Source organism: Cheilinus undulatus, linkage group 8, assembly GCF_018320785.1.
Source record: "Cheilinus undulatus linkage group 8, ASM1832078v1, whole genome shotgun sequence".
NCBI lineage: Eukaryota > Metazoa > Chordata > Actinopteri > Labriformes > Labridae > Cheilinus > Cheilinus undulatus.
The window spans coordinates 95,288-113,984 of NC_054872.1; the positions used below are offsets into that span (position 1 = coordinate 95,288).

At 35.1% G+C, this 18,697-nt stretch overlaps 1 protein-coding gene across 7 annotated transcripts in view; it reads right to left on the reverse strand.

The window, feature by feature from the left end:
• Positions 1–18,697, reverse strand: part of ubr5 (ubiquitin protein ligase E3 component n-recognin 5) — a 186,209-nt gene that overhangs the window by 53,567 nt on the left and 113,945 nt on the right. For all 7 annotated transcript variants that reach the window (XM_041792405.1, XM_041792404.1, XM_041792403.1 and 4 more), the window contains exons 35-37: positions 4,611–4,734; positions 4,329–4,440; positions 3,880–4,011 (exon numbers count right to left, since the gene is read on the reverse strand). In XM_041792405.1, coding sequence (XP_041648339.1) covers positions 3,880–4,011; positions 4,329–4,440; positions 4,611–4,734 — 368 coding nt within the window. The remainder of the gene's footprint in view (positions 1–3,879; positions 4,012–4,328; positions 4,441–4,610; positions 4,735–18,697) is intronic.

The following is an 18,697-nucleotide window of genomic DNA, read 5'->3' on the forward strand; positions in this document are numbered from 1 at the left end:
AGCAGCAGGTTGGACCAAGCACGCACAAGCATGGCATGAAGAGTGTGAGCTCTTGGTAAAATTCTTTCTATCTATGCTTAAAACAGAGACACTGGTTTCAGGGGCTCTGGAAGTGATCTACAGATCCAGTATTGTTTTCACAGAGTTACATTCAGTCTCACTGCTCAATGCTAATATGAGAAATAATGATCTAAAACTATTAACAAACAGGCTCTTGAATGTGAAGTAATGCTCCTTACGAAGATAAAGGCAGGCCTGATGCTGCTGCAGCCTATTCTTCACAAACTTCAGAACATTTCTCATCACTCATTCACCCTCAGAAAAACACATTTGTGCCTCATAACTCACACTGCTGTGGATCACACTGAAACAACACGTGCATATTTAACAGTTTGACTTTAGAAAAGACCGAATGGGTGGTGTGTCCCGTACAGCATGGTGCCATCCCGTATGCTTGTGTATCTTCATAGAGTGTCCTTGTATTCAGAATAGACAGTAATACGCTAAAGCATCCTCCCAGGGTATTGAACCATAGCCATGGTGTTGCTGTAATCATCGCCTTGACAACGGTGCTGTGTAATGTCTGCAGGTTTATAATAAATTCTGTTTCCATCAGCAGCACCTCTGCCTGTGTGAAGATACTTTAAACGTGAAGACAAACGTGCACATATTTACAGGCACATGAATTCTCACTCGCCAAACCCTGGCATGGCGCGGACGCAGTAGTACGGCCTCTAAAACCACCACTGTTCACTATGAGCCCTGACAACATGAGTTTAAGACACTTGAATCCTTCTTTCTGGGAGTGCATTAGTGATGAAAATGATTATGCTTATTAATAACCATAGCAGCCATGCCTTCTCCTGTAAACATCGCCTTATTAACATGTTTTTTATTGTTTTTAGACTTGAAGTGTTCAGATAGAGGGTTAACTGAAGCTCTGTAGAGACATGCTCTGTGTTCAGTCTGCTTTTAAATGAAAGAAATGTCAGTGACAGCCTGCAGCCTTTAAATTAAATCCATGTGGTGTTTGGCCAGAGATTACTTTGCCTACAGTGGGTACGGAAAGTATTCAGACCTCCTTACATTTTTCACTCTCTGTTACTCTGCAGCCGTTTGCTAAAATCATTGAAGTTGATTTTTTTCGTCATTAATGTACACAGCAGCCCATTTTGACAGAAAACAGAGAATTGTAGACATTTTTGCAAAATTTATTAAAGAACAAAAACTAAAATATCCCACGGCCACAAGTTTTCTGGCCCTTTGCTCAGCACTGAGTAGAAGCACCCTTCTGAGGGAATACAGCCATGAGTCTTCTTGGAAATGATGCTACAAGTGTTTCACTGCTGGATTGGGGGATCCTCTGCCAGCCCCCCCCCCAAACCCCTCCTTTGTTATTTTAGCTGTTCCTAAACCCCTCTGTTGCGATTTTAGCTGTTCCTAAACCCCTCCTTTGTTATTGTAGCAGTTCCTAAACCCCTCCGTTACTATTTTAGCTGTTCCTAAACCCCTCCTTTGTTATTGTAGCTGTTCCTAAACCCCTCCTTTGTTATTGTAGCTGTTCCTAAACCCCTCCTTTGTTATTGTAGCTGTTCCTTAACCTCTCCGTTGTTATTGTAGCTGTTCCTAAACCCCTCCTTTGTTATTGTAGCTGTTCCTAAACCCCTCCGTTGTTATTGTAGCTGTTCCTTAACCTCTCCGTTGTTATTGTAGCTGTTCCTAAACCCCTCCTTTGTTATTGTAGCTGTTCCTAAACCTCTCCGTTGCTATTTTAGCTGTTCCTAAACCCCTCCTTTGTTATCGTAGCTGTTCCTAAACCCCTCTGTTGCTATTTTAGCTGTTCCTAAACCCCTCTTTTGTTATTGTAGCTGTTCCTAAACCCCTCCTTTGTTATTGTAGCTGTTCCTAAACCCCTCCTTTGTTATTGTAGCTGTTCCTTAACCTCTCCGTTGCTATTTTAGCTGTTCCTAAACCCCTCCTTTGTTATTGTAGCTGTTCCTAAACCCCTCCTTTGTTATTGTAGCTGTTCCTAAACCCCTCCTTTGTTATTGTAGCTGTTCCTAAACCCCTCCTTTGTTATTGTAGCTGTTCCTTAACCTCTCCGTTGCTATTTTAGCTGTTCCTAAACCCCTCCTTTGTTATTGTAGCTGTTCCTAAACCCCTCCTTTGTTATTGTAGCTGTTCCTAAACCCCTCCTTTGTTATTGTAGCTGTTCCTAAACCCCTCTGTTGCTATTGTAGCTGTTCCTAAACCCCTCCTTTGTTATTGTAGCTGTTCCTAAACCCCTCCTTTGTTATTGTAGCTGTTCCTAAACCCCTCTTTTGTTATTGTAGCTGTTCCTAAACCCCTCCTTTGGTTTTGTAGCTGTTCCTAAACCCCTCCTTTGTTATTGTAGCTGTTCCTAAACCCCTCCTTTGTTATTGTAGCTGTTCCTAAACCCCTCCTTTGTTATTTTAGCTGTTCCTAAACCCCTCCTTTGTTATTGTAGCTGTTCCTAAACCCCTCCTTTGTTATTGTAGCTGTTCCTAAACCCCTCCTTTGGTATTGTAGCTATGGTCTTAGGGTCATTGACTTGTTGGAAGGTCACCCTTCGGCCCAGCCTGAGGTGCTCAGCACTCTGGAAAAGGTTTTCCTCCAGGACATCGCTGTACTTGGCTGCATTTATTTTTCCTTCAATTGCAACCAGTCGTCCTGTCCCTGCAGCTGAGAAACACCCCCAGAGTATGATGCCGCCACCACCATGCTTCACTGTTGGGATTGTACTGGGCAGGTGATGAGAGGTGCCTGGTTTTCTCCACACATACCATTTGGAATTAAGGCCAAAAAGTTCAATCTTGTTCTCATCAGACCAAAGAATCTTATTTCTCATAGACTGGGAGTCCTTCATGTGTTTTTTGGCAAACTCACTGCAGGCTTTCATGTGTCTTATACTGAGGAGAGGCTTCCCTCAGCCACTCTGCCATAAAGTCCCGATTGGTGGAGGGCTGCAGCAATGGTTGACTTTTAGAACTTTCCCCCATCTCCCATTGCATCTCTGGAGCCACAGTGATCTTTGGCTTCTTCTTCACCTCTCTCACCAAGGCTCTTCTCCCCTGATTGCTCAGTTTGGCCGGACAGCCAGCTCTAGGAGGAGTTCTGGTTGTCCCAAACTTCTTCCATGTAAGGATCATGGAGGCCACTGTGCTCTGAGGAACCTTAAGTGCAGCAGAAATTCTTGTGTAACCGTGGCCACATCTGTGCCTCGCCACAGTTCTGTCTCTGAGCTCTTCAGGCAGTTCCTTCAACCTCATGGTTCTCATTTGCTCTGACATGCTCTGTGAGACAGGTGTGTGCCTTTCCTAATCAAGTCCAATCAATTCAATTAAACACAGCTGGACTCCAATAAAGGTGTAGAACCATCTCAAGGATGATCAGAAGAAATGGACAGCACCTGAGTTAAATATCCGAGTGTCACAGCAAAGGGTCTGGATACTTATGGCCATGCGATATTTCAGTTTTTATTCTTTAATCAATTTGCAAAAATGTCTACATCTCTGTGTTTTCCCTGTCAAAATGGACTGCTGTGTGTACATTAATGAGGAAAAAAATCAACTTTAATGATTTTAGCAAATGGCTGCAGATTAACAAAAAGTGAAAAATGTAAGGGGGTCTGAATACTTTCCATACCCACTGTAAATCCCCCGTAACTCCAAATGCTGACACATTTTTGTCAGTGTAAAAACTTACGGCACAGAGAAACAAGAAGAGAAAACACTCTCTGGTATAACAGTAGTTAGTTGTAAATAACTCTGGGACCATTTCTTTCTTAGTGAATTAAAAGAAAATCTAAAACTTGATTTGAAACTTATTACAAAATCTTCAAAATAGCTGTTAACCAACCTGCTTCAGAGCCGGCAGTGGCTGCAGTGACAACGCTCCTACGACCGCTGGCATTGTCCTGGTTACTATGGTTACTTTCACTGTCACTCTCCGTTTCAGCTGCGGCCAGTAGATCAAGCTCCATGTCGCTTCCTTGGATTAAAACAAGAACACAGATGCTGTAATCAATGTTGGCTTGGTTTAAGGTTCGGAGATTTACCCAAGAGTCAGATAAAAGCTGACACGTTGATCTATTGTCTCATTTTCATTCTGATGTTTTCAGTCTACAGCAGAAATAAAGAAACTGGGCCCATAGTAAGCTAACTGACCAACACACAAACTGTTCTGATTTGTCTTTCTGCTCATCAGCGATGCTCAAACCTATCCAACTTCCACAGACTTGTTTGAAATGATCATTTATGTAGCCTTTTATGATCTTACATTCCCACAGAATCCAACATTTGTCTCACCATCCTCATCATGCTCGTCATGCTGCCCTTCTGCCTCAGCGTTTTCCTCTCCCTGTTCTTCTTGGTCATCATGATGGTCTTCCTCACCAGCAACTCCCTCTACAACCTCAACCTTAGAACATAAAAAAACAGTAAGAATGCTCATTTTCTGATCTAAAACATTAAACCACACAGAAGCAAAGTATTCATCCTGGCATCTTCACGTGGTCGGCCATGTCATTCACACTAGAAACCAGTTCACACAGCTTCTCTTAAATGCCCCCATGTTCTCTAGAGTCCTACCTCTTCTACATCTGCTGATACGATGTCATCCTGCTCCTCGTCCCGTCCTCTAACAGGCTGGGACTGGCTGCTGTGTCGAGGCTGTGGGTTCCTTATGATGTAGGAGGCCGCTGTCTGGCTGGAGCTGGAAGATTCAGTACAGAAAAATTAACCCCTCAATTGCTGGGCATCAAGGCATCTAAATAAGAAGGGACACCTGAAGAAACCCATGGCTGTAGATACAGAGAAGAGGCTAGCATTGTTAAGAACAGATAACATTACAGAGGACGAGATGATGTTTTTCATGATCTTTTTTCACAGATGTCTTTGTTTTTTATATAAAACAGACCTGGTTATAACCAGCTTTTCTGTCATATGAAACAGAGCTGTAATAACATTTATGTTTATTATTTAGAACAGAGCTGTTATAACATCTATGTTTATTATATAAAACAGAGCTGTTATAACATCTATGGTTATTATATAAAACAGAGCTGTTATAACATCTATGTTTATTATATAAAACTGAGCTGTAATAACATCTATGTTTATTATATAAAACAGAGCTGTAATAACATCTATGTTTATTATATAAAACAGAGCTGTTATAACATCTATGTTAATTATATAAAACTGAGCTGTAATAACATCTATGTTTATTATATAAAACAGAGCTGTTATAACATCTATGTTTATTATATAAAACAGAGCTGTAATAACATCTATGTTTATTATATAAAACAGAGCTGTTATATCATCTATGTTTATTATATAAAACAGAGCTGTAATAACATCTATGTTTATTATATAAAATAGAGCTGTTATAACATCTATGTTTATTATATAAAACAGAGCTGTAATAACATCTATGTTTATTTTATAAAACAGAGCTGTTATATCATCTATGTTTATTATATAAAACAGAGCTGTTATAACATCTATGTTTATTATATAAAACTGAGCTGTAATAACATCTATGTTTATTATATAAAACAGAGCTGTTATATCATCTATGTTTATTATATAAAACAGAGCTGTAATAACATCTATGTTTATTATATAAAATAGAGCTGTTATAACATCTATGTTTAATATATAAAACAGAGCTGTTATAACATCTATGTTTATTATATAAAACAGAGCTGTTATAACATCTGTTTATTATATAAAACAGAGCTGTTATAACATCTATGTTTATTATATAGAACAGAGCTGTAATAACATCTATGTTTATTATATAGAACAGAGCTGTAATAACATCTATGTTTATTATATAGAACAGAGCTGTAATAACATCTATGTTTATTATATAGAACAGAGCTGTAATAACATCTATGTTTATTATATAAAACAGAGCTGTAATAACATTTATGTTTATTATATAGAACAGAGCTGTTATAACATCTATGTTTATTATATAGAACAGAGCTGTAATAACATCTATGTTTATTATATAGAACAGAGCTGTAATAACATCTATGTTTATTATATAGAACAGAGCTGTAATAACATCTATGTTTACTATATAAAACAGAGCTGTAATAACATCTATGTTTATTAAATAAAACAGAGCTGTAATAACATCTATGTTTACTATATAAAACAGAGCTGTAATAACATCTATGTTTATTATATATAACAGAGCTGTAATAACATCTATGTTTACTATATAAAACAGAGCTGTAATAACATCTATGTTTATTAAATAAAACAGAGCTGTTATAACATCTATGTTTATTATATAAAACAGAGCTGTTATAACATCTATGTTTATTATATAAAAGAGAGCTGTAATAACATCTATGTTTATTATATAAAACAGAGCTGTTATAACATCTATGTTGATTATATAGAACAGAGCTGTAATAACATCTATGTTGATTATATAAAACAGAGCTGTTATAACATCTATGTTTATTATATAGAACAGAGCTGTAATAACATCTATGTTTGTTTTATATAAAACAGAGCTGTAATAACATCTATGTTTATTAAATAAAACAGTGCTGTTATAACATCTATGTTTATTATACAGAGCTGTTATAACATCTATGTTTATTATATAGAACAGAGCTGTAATAACATCTATGTTTATTATATAAAACAGAGCTGTAATAACATCTATGTTTATTATATAGAACAGAGCTTTAATAACATCTATGTTTATTATACAGAGCTGTTATAACATCTATGTTTAATATATAGAACAGAGCTGTTCTAACATCTATGTTTATTATACAGAGCTGTTATAACATCTATGTTTAATATATAGAACAGAGCTGTTCTAACATCTATGTTTATTATACAGAGCTGTTATAACATCTATGTTTATTATACAGAGCTGTCATAACATCTATGTTTAATATATAGAAGAGCTGTTATAACATCTATGTTTATTATACAGAGCTGTTATAACATCTATGTTTATTATATAGAACAGAGCTGTTATAACATCTATGTTTATTATATAAAACAGAGCTGTTATAACATCTATGTTTATTTTACAGAGCTTTTATAACATCTATGTTTAATATATAGAACAGAGCTGTTCTAACATCTATGTTTATTATACAGAGCTGTTATAACATCTATGTTTATTATACAGAGCTGTTCTAACATCTATGTTTATTATACAGAGCTGTTATAACATCTATGTTTATTATACAGAGCTGTTATAACATCTATGTTTATTATACAGAGCTGTCATAACATCTATGTTTAATATATAGAAGAGCTGTTATAACATCTATGTTTATTATACAGAGCTGTTATAACATCTATGTTTATTATATAGAACAGAGCTGTTATAACATCTATGTTGATTATACAGAGCTGTAATAACATCTATGTTTATTATATAAAACAGAGCTGTAATAACATCTATGTTTATTATATAGAACAGAGCTGTTCTAACATCTATGTTTATTATACAGAGCTGTTATAACATCTATGTTTATTTTACAGAGCTTTTATAACATCTATGTTTAATATATAGAACAGAGCTGTTCTAACATCTATGTTTATTATACAGAGCTGTTATAACATCTATGTTTATTATACAGAGCTGTTATAACATCTATGTTGATTATACAGAGCTGTAATAACATCTATGTTGATTATATAAAACAGAGCTGTTATAACATCTATGTTGATTATATAAAACAGAGCTGTTATAACATCTATGTTTATTATATAAAACAGAGCTGTAATAACATCTATGTTTATTATATAAAACAGAGCTGTAATAACATCTATGTTTATTATACAGAGCTGTCATAACATCTATGTTTAATATATAGAACAGAGCTGTAATAACATCTATGTTTATTATATAGAACAGAGCTGTAATAACATCTATGTTTATTATATAGAACAGAGCTGTAATAACATCTATGTTTATTATATAGAACAGAGCTGTAATAACATCTATGTTTATTATATAAAACAGAGCTGTAATAACATTTATGTTTATTATATAGAACAGAGCTGTTATAACATCTATGTTTATTATATAGAACAGAGCTGTAATAACATCTATGTTTATTATATAGAACAGAGCTGTTATAACATCTATGTTTATTATATAGAACAGAGCTGTAATAACATCTATGTTTATTATATAGAACAGAGCTGTTATAACATCTATTTTTATTATATAAAACAGAGCTGTTATAACATCTATGTTTATTATATATAACAGAGCTGTAATAACATCTATGTTTACTATATAAAACAGAGCTGTAATAACATCTATGTTTATTAAATAAAACAGAGCTGTTATAACATCTATGTTTATTATATAAAACAGAGCTGTTATAACATCTATGTTTATTATATAAAAGAGAGCTGTAATAACATCTATGTTTATTATATAAAACAGAGCTGTTATAACATCTATGTTGATTATATAAAACAGAGCTGTAATAACATCTATGTTGATTATATAAAACAGAGCTGTTATAACATCTATGTTTATTATATAAAACAGAGCTGTTATAACATCTATGTTTATTATATAGAACAGAGCTGTAATAACATCTATGTTTATTATATAAAACAGAGCTGTAATAACATCTATGTTTATTATATAAAACAGAGCTGTTATAACATCTATGTTTATTATATAGAACAGAGCTGTAATAACATCTATGTTGATTATATAAAACAGAGCTGTTATAACATCTATGTTTATTATATAAAACAGAGCTGTAATAACATCTATGTTTGTTTTATATAAAACAGAGCTGTAATAACATCTATGTTTATTAAATAAAACAGTGCTGTTATAACATCTATGTTTATTATACAGAGCTGTTATAACATCTATGTTTATTATATAGAACAGAGCTGTAATAACATCTATGTTTATTATATAAAACAGAGCTGTAATAACATCTATGTTTATTATATAGAACAGAGCTTTAATAACATCTATGTTTATTATACAGAGCTGTTATAACATCTATGTTTAATATATAGAACAGAGCTGTTCTAACATCTCTGTTTATTATACAGAGCTGTCATAACATCTATGTTTAATATATAGAACAGAGCTGTTCTAACATCTATGTTTATTATACAGAGCTGTTATAACATCTATGTTTATTATACAGAGCTGTTATAACATCTATGTTTATTATATAGAACAGAGCTGTTATAACATCTATGTTTATTATATAAAACAGAGCTGTTATAACATCTATGTTTATTTTACAGAGCTTTTATAACATCTATGTTTAATATATAGAACAGAGCTGTTCTAACATCTATGTTTATTATACAGAGCTGTTATAACATCTATGTTTATTATACAGAGCTGTTCTAACATCTATGTTTATTATACAGAGCTGTTATAACATCTATGTTTATTATACAGAGCTGTTATAACATCTATGTTGATTATACAGAGCTGTAATAACATCTATGTTTAATATATAGAAGAGCTGTTATAACATCTATGTTTATTATACAGAGCTGTTATAACATCTATGTTTATTTTACAGAGCTTTTATAACATCTATGTTTAATATATAGAACAGAGCTGTTCTAACATCTATGTTTATTATACAGAGCTGTTATAACATCTATGTTTATTATACAGAGCTGTTCTAACATCTATGTTTATTATACAGAGCTGTTATAACATCTATGTTTATTATACAGAGCTGTTATAACATCTATGTTTATTATACAGAGCTGTAATAACATCTATGTTTAATATATAGAAGAGCTGTTATAACATCTATGTTTATTATACAGAGCTGTTATAACATCTATGTTTATTATATAGAACAGAGCTGTTATAACATCTATGTTGATTATACAGAGCTGTTATAACATCTATGTTTATTTTACAGAGCTTTTATAACATCTATGTTTAATATATAGAACAGAGCTGTTCTAACATCTATGTTTATTATACAGAGCTGTTATAACATCTATGTTTATTTTACAGAGCTTTTATAACATCTATGTTTAATATATAGAACAGAGCTGTTCTAACATCTATGTTTATTATACAGAGCTGTTATAACATCTATGTTTACTATACAGAGCTGTAATAACATCTATGTTGATTATACAGAGCTGTAATAACATCTATGTTGATTATATAAAACAGAGCTGTTATAACATCTATGTTGATTATATAAAACAGAGCTGTTATAACATCTATGTTTATTATATAAAACAGAGCTGTTATAAGATCTATGTTTATTATATAAAACAGAGCTGTAATAACATCTATGTTGATTATATAGAACAGAGCTGTTATAACATCTATGTTTATTATATAAAACAGAGCTGTAATAACATCTATGTTTATTATATAAAACAGAGCTGTAATAACATCTATGTTTATTATACAGAGCTGTCATAACATCTATGTTTAATATATAGAACAGAGCTGTTATAACATCTATGTTTATTATACAGAGCTGTCATAACATCTATGTTTAATATATAGAACAGAGCTGTTATAACATCTATGTTTATTATACAGAGCTGTTATAACATCTATGTTTATTATATAGAACAGAGCTGTTATAACATCTATGTTTATTATATAAAACAGAGCTGTTATAACATCTATGTTTATTATACAGAGCTGTTATAACATCTATGTTGATTATACAGAGCTGTCATAACATCTATGTTTAATATATAGAACAGAGCTGTTATAACATCTATGTTGATTATACAGAGCTGTTATAACATCTATGTTTAATATATAGAACAGAGCTGTTATAACATCTATGTTTAATATATAGAACAGAGCTGTCATAACATCTATGTTTATTATACAGAGCTGTCATAACATCTATGTTTAATATATAGAACAGAGCTGTCATAACATCTATGTTTATTATATAGAACAGAGCTGTTATAACATCTATGTTTATTATACAGAGCTGTCATAACATCTATGTTTATTATACAGAGCTGTCATAACATCTATGTTTATTATATAGAACAGAGCTGTTATAACATCTATGTTTAATATATAGAACAGAGCTGTTATAACATCTATGTTTACCGTATAAAACAGAGCTGTTATAACATCTATGTTTACCGTATAAAACAGACCTGTTATAACATCTATGTTTATTATACAGAGCTGTTATAACATCTATGTTTAATATATAGAACAGAGCTGTTCTAACATCTATGTTTATTATACAGAGCTGTTATAACATCTATGTTTATTATACAGAGCTGTTATAACATCTATGTTTAATATATAGAACAGAGCTGTTATAACATCTATGTTTAATATATAGAACAGAGCTGTTATAACATCTATGTTTATTATAGAGAGCTGTTATAACATCTATGTTTACCGTATAAAACAGAGCTGTTATAACATCTATGTTTACCGTATAAAACAGACCTGTTATAACATCTATGTTTATTATACAGAGCTGTTATAACATCTATGTTTAATATATAGAACAGAGCTGTTATAACATCTATGTTTATTATACAGAGCTGTTATAACATCTATGTTTACCGTATAAATCAGAGCTGTAATAACATCTATGTTTACCGTATAAATCAGAGCTGTTATAACATCTATGTTTACCGTATAAATCAGAGCTGTAATAACATCTATGTTTATTATATAAAACAGAGCTGGTTATAATGGCTCTACAGGCGTATTTTGTGCCCTCTCAAATTTACTACCCTGGGGACACCTTCGAGGCAAAAAGTTAACGTACAGAAAAACTACTATTAAATCAACATACATCAATATTTGTTTCTATTTTTTTTTTCATAAATCTCTTTAACAACTTCAGACCTGCTCAAAACTACCAAACATTCAATAATTTTCAGAATTTTAGCCCTTTAAATGCCAGTTTGATTATTTAAGATATTTCATTTTTTACTGCAAAAAAAAAAACAAACAAAAAAAACAAAACAAAAAGTGGATTATTTTCCATAAAATAAATAGTAGAAAGATGGGGCTTTGGTGCTGATGAGAGTCTCACACACACACCCTGGCATTCATGCACCCACGCACACAGCCATCCTCACACACATAAAAACTCATTATAGAATGCATGATTTTATACTGCATTGAACAGTGAGATTAAAAAGTCTGGTTTTAATGGAAGTCAATGGGGGCATTTTTGCCTCAAAGGTGTCCCGAGGGTATTTCTGGCACTATGTAAAAAATACTAATGCAATCAAATCAGTTTTGTTGCTAATCTTTGACCCATCCAAGACTCTCATCAGCACCAAAGCCCCATCTTTCTACTATTTATTTTATGGAAAATAATCCACTTTTTGTGTTTGTTTTTTTTTTTGCAGTAAAAAATATTTCAAATAATCAAACTTGGCATTTAAAATTCTGAAAATTATTGAATGTTTGGTAGTTTTGAGCAAATCTGAAGTTGTTAAAGAGATTTATGAAAAAAAGTAGAAAAAAATATTGATATATGGTGATTTAATAGCAGTTTTATTGTACGTTTAATTTTTGCCCCGAAGGTGTCAGGAGGGTGCCTGAATGTTAGGGTGCACTCACACTAGGCCATCCGTACCGTGCTGTATTCTAACCGTGCTGAAGCCCATTTGACTCGCTCCCCTGTCCCCCCTTTGGCCCGCACTCACACTGCTCAACGCATCCAGGCCTGGGCACGGATACGTCACACGCCAACGTCATTACATGAAGCATCCACCGTTGATGACTCAGTATACACAAGTGTTGTTTTTTGGGCTGTAAAATAGTTAGATTTATGTGATATCTGAACTGACACCAGAATTATTTCCCCTGGCCTGAAATCAGCTACATTAACTATACAGAGCCAGTGAGGAGAGAGAGAGAGCAAGAGGTTCATAGCGGAGAGTTATCGCTCACAGCATATAATCTGGAGCCTGCTCAGAGTTCCAAGCATTTCTGCTGAATGAAACCTGGACTTTTTGAGCCCCTACAGTCATTCCTCTCTGTGTCCTTATACTCTCTGACTCCCTTGGCATTCCTTTATGCGCCACGAACTGTGCCTATTCTCAGCGTAATCCTGGATGCCTGATGCACCAAACAAGCTCTCATGTCTCCATAGCAGGATTAAATGTTCAGTTAAAAGTTTGTTTTTTTTTTTTACCGTGACGAGAGCGATTTTAACCAACTGATGAGAGCTGGAAGTGAAAACGCCTCAGGATTAATAAATGATGCTCTGTTCAAACGTTAGCGATCAAGATCAAACTTTTATTTCTTGGTGACATGAAACAGAATTAGAGGCAACTTATTTCAATGAATAGTTTGGCATTATAATTTTTTAATAAGAGAGGTTAAATCAGCTGTGTGATTAACCCCGGCACACACTTGTCTGCGTATTTGGCACTCTCCTTTACGCACGGAGGATGAAAGGTGTTGTGTTCCTGTGAGCTGTTGTTTGTGACTAAAACAAGGGGATAAGCTTTATTCTACAAACCAAAAATCCTCTCAGTTATTAAAGCCTGACTTTGCCAGAAACTGGTCAGAAATGTGGACTGGACTGGGATCCTGCTGTCTCCAGCATGCAGCTGCTGCCTGGTGGGCTCTCTGAGACGGGTCCTCTTGTTGTTACTTCTTGTTAAGTCGCATTCCCACGCTTGTGCTCCTTCATTTGCATCCGTGCCATGCCTAGGCCCACCTCGTCTATCTGTGCTGGGGCCACGAAGCGTGCCGCGCCGAAGCACGGAACAATTGCATTAACACTAGCCAAATGTAGACTTTAGGCTGAAACGGGCCCAGGCACGGTATGGATGGCCTAGTGTGAGTACACCCTTAAAGCTGGCACTACAAAAAAAATACTAATGCAATCAAGTCAATTTTGTTGCTAATCTCTGACCCATCCAAGACTCTCATCAGCACCAAAGCCTCATCTTTCTACTATTTATTTTATAGAAAATAATCAACTTTTTGTGTTTTTTCTAGTAAAAAATAAAATATCTTAAATAATCAAACTGACATTTAAAGGGTTAAAATCTTGAAAATAATTGAATGTTTTGTTGTTTTGAGCAGGTCTGAAGTTCTTAAAGAGATTTATTTAAAAAAAAAATAGAAACAAATATTGATGTATGCTGATTTAATGGCAGTGTTTTGTATGTGTTCATTTTTGGCCTCAAAAGTGTTCAGAGGGTACAGAATTTATTGAGAGTATAAATGACATGTAAGAGGAAAACATGTTGGATTTCAAAAATTTAACTAGAAAGAAAAGTTCCTGTAAAAATTCATGCCACAAGCTGTAAAACTGACAAAATGACAAGGGTTAACAGAAACTCTCCTGTGCTAGAAGGAGGTAGCCACGGCGGTGGTGCTAATGGCCATCTGACTCAAAGATATCCTTTTCCAGCCCCGCCCCCACAGGGCAGGTGAAGGTGCATGCTGCTTACTGGATGCTAGTGCTAAATGAAAACTCCTGTGGTAATCTGTGTGGAGCACATTTGGTACTCAGGAAGCTAAACAGCTTTGATTCTGATTCAGTCAATAGCAGAATGTTCTGTAATCATGTGATGCTGCCTGAATAGAGCATAGTAGAGAGAGAGAGAGCCAGCCTGTGCTGCAGCCCCCTGTATTATTGTTATTTTAATATTTAGCAGTAAAACTCAGTCATCAGCAGGAAAACAGCTTTAGGCTCACAGAGATGCGGGACATTATGATTCTATTGGTTGATCCATGTTCTGATTAAAACATACAGAGCTTAACACATTTATTGGACCACCACCCAAAGTCAGGTTTCTGCCACAGCTGCCCTAAATTAACAGCATTGGTAATTACCAAAATCATTTTTATGTTTCTGCAATGGTTAATACACCAATATGTAGAAGCTCTTTAACCCAAATGATATTTCTAATGCTACAATAGAATTATTATGGGGGGGGGGGGGGGGTGCTGTTGAGCATGCCTGCTGAGTAGACGTCTCTATCACAGCTCCTGCAAAATCTAACTACATTATCACATACTGAACCTCTTAACAACTCAAAACTGGACATAAGACTCGCTAAGATATTCATGAATCCTTAAAATGGCATATCAGACCCCTAAAGAACTAAAAGATTTCAGGACGACGACTCAAACTTAATGGCTAATCCAGGAGCAGATGCTAATGCTAAAAGTTTGGAATCCCTAGCAAAAGCTGTTGGTGCCATACAAGCCTCTATTGATTCTTTTCGGGAGGAAAACCGAGTGGTGGTAGCTTCTCTGCAATCGATGCTAAGTTCATACGGGAAAAGAATTACGGATACGGAGGAAGGACTAAATGAGTGTGACAGATGTCTGGGTACTGTGGAATCATCACAAGCATTGTTGGCAAAAGAGAACGACATGCTACGAGAGCAGGTGATGTACTTGGAGAGCTATACTAGAAGGCAGAATGTTTGAGTGGTGGGGATAAAAGAAAATGCCGAGGGACCACGGCTGACAGAGTTTATCACTCAACTACTTGTCGAGTTATTTGGGGAAGAAAGTTTTGAGAAACCGCCATCTGTCAACAGAGCCCACAGAAGTCTTGCCCCCAAGCAAGAGGGCAGCAGCAGGTCACGGCCATTCATTGTGAAGCTTCATCATTTCCTAACCATAAGTATAATCCTATTGTGATCTCAGACCACGCCCCTGTGTGCTTAAATACGGTACTTCCTTCTCCAAGGACAAAACAAACATGGCAACTCAACCCACTCTTGCTCGCAGACTCTGACTTTGTGCATTTCATTTCTGATCAAATTGATATTTTGGGGGGATATAAATGCAACAGATGGACCCTCAGCATCAACTCTATGGGAAACGCTAAAAGCATATCTAAGAGGTCAGATTACTGCCCGTAATGCATGTATTACAAGAATAAAACACGCAAATATTGACAGCATCTCCTCTAAAATTGAGGCCTTGGACAGACATATCTGTTTCTCTAACCCCTGATTTGGTAAAAGAGAGAGTAAGCCTTCAAACAAAAACTGATCTTTTAACTACTACTCAAGCTGAAGGGCTTATCTTTAAATCTCGTAGTAGATTCTACAAAGAGGGAGACAAACCTTCAAAAATATTAGCAAACCAACTTTGTCAAAAAGCAGCATCTAATATTATTTCTGAGATTAGATTATCTGATGGGACCCCGACTGAAGATCATCAAACTATAAATAATCGCTTTAAAACATTTTACTCTGAATTATACTCCTCAGAGGGAACATCAGACCATGGCCAATTCAATGCTTTCTTTTCAAATTTAAACATTCCTGGAATAGACTCTGACCCCAAGGAAAAACCTGAACAAAACCTCACATTAAAGGAAGTAGCTAGTGCAAAAACATCTCTTCAAAGTGGAAAAACCCCAGGACCACATGGGTTTCCTATCAAATTTTATAAAAAATTTAAAGATAAATGATCTCCTCTTCTTCTTTCAGTTTATGCAGAAGCACTGGAAAAAGGAACTCCGTCAGGCATCTATCATAGTGCCACCAAAGAAAAATAAAGACCCACTGAACTGCTCATCGTATTGACCAATCAGTTTGACTAATTATGACGGCAAAATATTTTCAAAGGTCCTGGCACTCCGTCGGGAAAATATCCTCCCTTGCTTAGTTTCAGATGATCAGACGGGGTTTGTTCAAGGCAGACAGTCTTATTTTAATTTGAGACGACTTTTTAACATCATTTATACAAAATCCCACCCCCTATCCCCTGAAGCCATGATTTCGCTTAACGCCGAAAAGGCGTTCTATGGGGCTGAGTGGGAATATCTTTTCTATACACTGAACAAGTTTGGATTTGGCCCCATTTTCATGAAGTATATTAAGTTAATATACACTGACTCGACTGCTTCAATATATACTAATTTTGTCTCCTCTGAATACTTCCCTCTCTATAGGGGGACTAAACCAGGAGATCCATTGAGTCCATTACTTTTTGTACTCACAATAGAACCTCTCTGCATAGCTCTCAGGTGTAATAACAACATACAAGGGATTGTCCGTGGTGGCCTAGCACACACTGTCTCACTCTCTGCAGACGATCTGTCCCTATGTCAACTGTGCCTGAAGTTCTGAAAATACTTGAGAAATTTGGAAGAATATCAGGTTATAAACTTAATTTGGATAAAAGTGAGTATTTCCCTATTAATAAGAAAGCTGAAAAATATTTGAATCTGCCATTTAAACTTGCTGATGACACTTTCACATACCTAGGAGTAAAAATAACAAAATCTTTCTATAACCTATTTGAAGCTAATTTTACTCCTTTACTGGAACAATGCAAAAAGGACCTGAAACAATGGTCTATTTTACCGCTATCGCTAACTGGAAGAACAAATTCTGTTAGGTTGAACATTGTTCCAAAGTTTCTATATTTGTTTCAAGCCTTCATACCACAATCATTTTTAAAGAATATAATCAGATGGTCTCCTGTTTTATCTGGAACAACAAACCAGCACGTATAAGAAAAGAATTTATGGAAGGACCAAAAAAGACCGCTGGTTCTCTCGCTCCCAAATCTGCGTGCATATTATTGGGCTGCAAATTTTAATGCCACTGCCCTGTGGTTAAAAGACTGGAGGGCTGAGACCCCTGCTTGGCTTCAGGTTGAAATAAATAAAAGTAAGCCACACTCTCTCCCTGTCCTGCTTTGTGGCTCTTTACCTTCACATGTTAACGTTATTGAAGGAAATGTGGTTGTAACGCAGTCATTACGCATTATTAAACAGTTCAAAAGATGTATGGGTATTCAAAGTTTATTTATTCAGTCACTTATAGTCAACAATGGTCTTTTTCAACCATCTTTACTTGATAAAGGCTTCCAAATCTGGTCCACTAAGAGTGTACATAGTGTAAACGACCTGTATGTCAATGACACTTTTGCCAGCTTTGAGCAACTATCCAGGTAATTCAGACTCCACAATAACCAATTTTTCCACTATCTACAAGTCAGGGACTTTGTGAAGAAAAAATGTGTAAACTTCCCATCCATACCCCAGTCATCCTGTCTAGACACTTTGTTAAAGGTCAACACACTAAGCAAAGGCAGGGTGTCAATGATATACACCTGCATAATGGATGAGTATAATCCCTCTATATCTCTTATTCGGGAACAATGGTAGAATGATGCAGGGGTCTCTCTGTCAAATGAGGAGTGGGACTCAGTCGTCTCAGGGGTTCAGTCATCCTCTATATGTGCAAGACATGCCTTAATACAATTTAAAGTGCTACATCAGCTGCATTTTTCAAAAGCCAAACTTGCAAGAATATTTCCTAATTTAAGCCCAATATGTGAGAGACATGCACAGACTCCTGCTACTGTATATGTTCTGGTCATGTTCAACACTTGTCCCTTTCTGGTCATCATTTTTTGACACCATCTCAAAGTCTTATGGCTGCATGGTTGTACCCAGTTTTACTGTCTGTATTTCTGGTGTTTTCTCAGCTGTTTTCTCAGTAGACTTTCCTCCTTACTTTCAGAAGGTTGTTGCTTTTTCTTCTTTAATTGCTAGATGTTCTATTCTGTTTAAATGGAAAGATGAAATTCCTCCATCACACATTTTGTTTCTATCCTTGACGGTTTCCCCTGAAAAATGGACAATTTGCCCTTAATTTAGAATTCATTTGTACTTGTCAGAGTCATGTTCTGTTCATATGAAACTGGT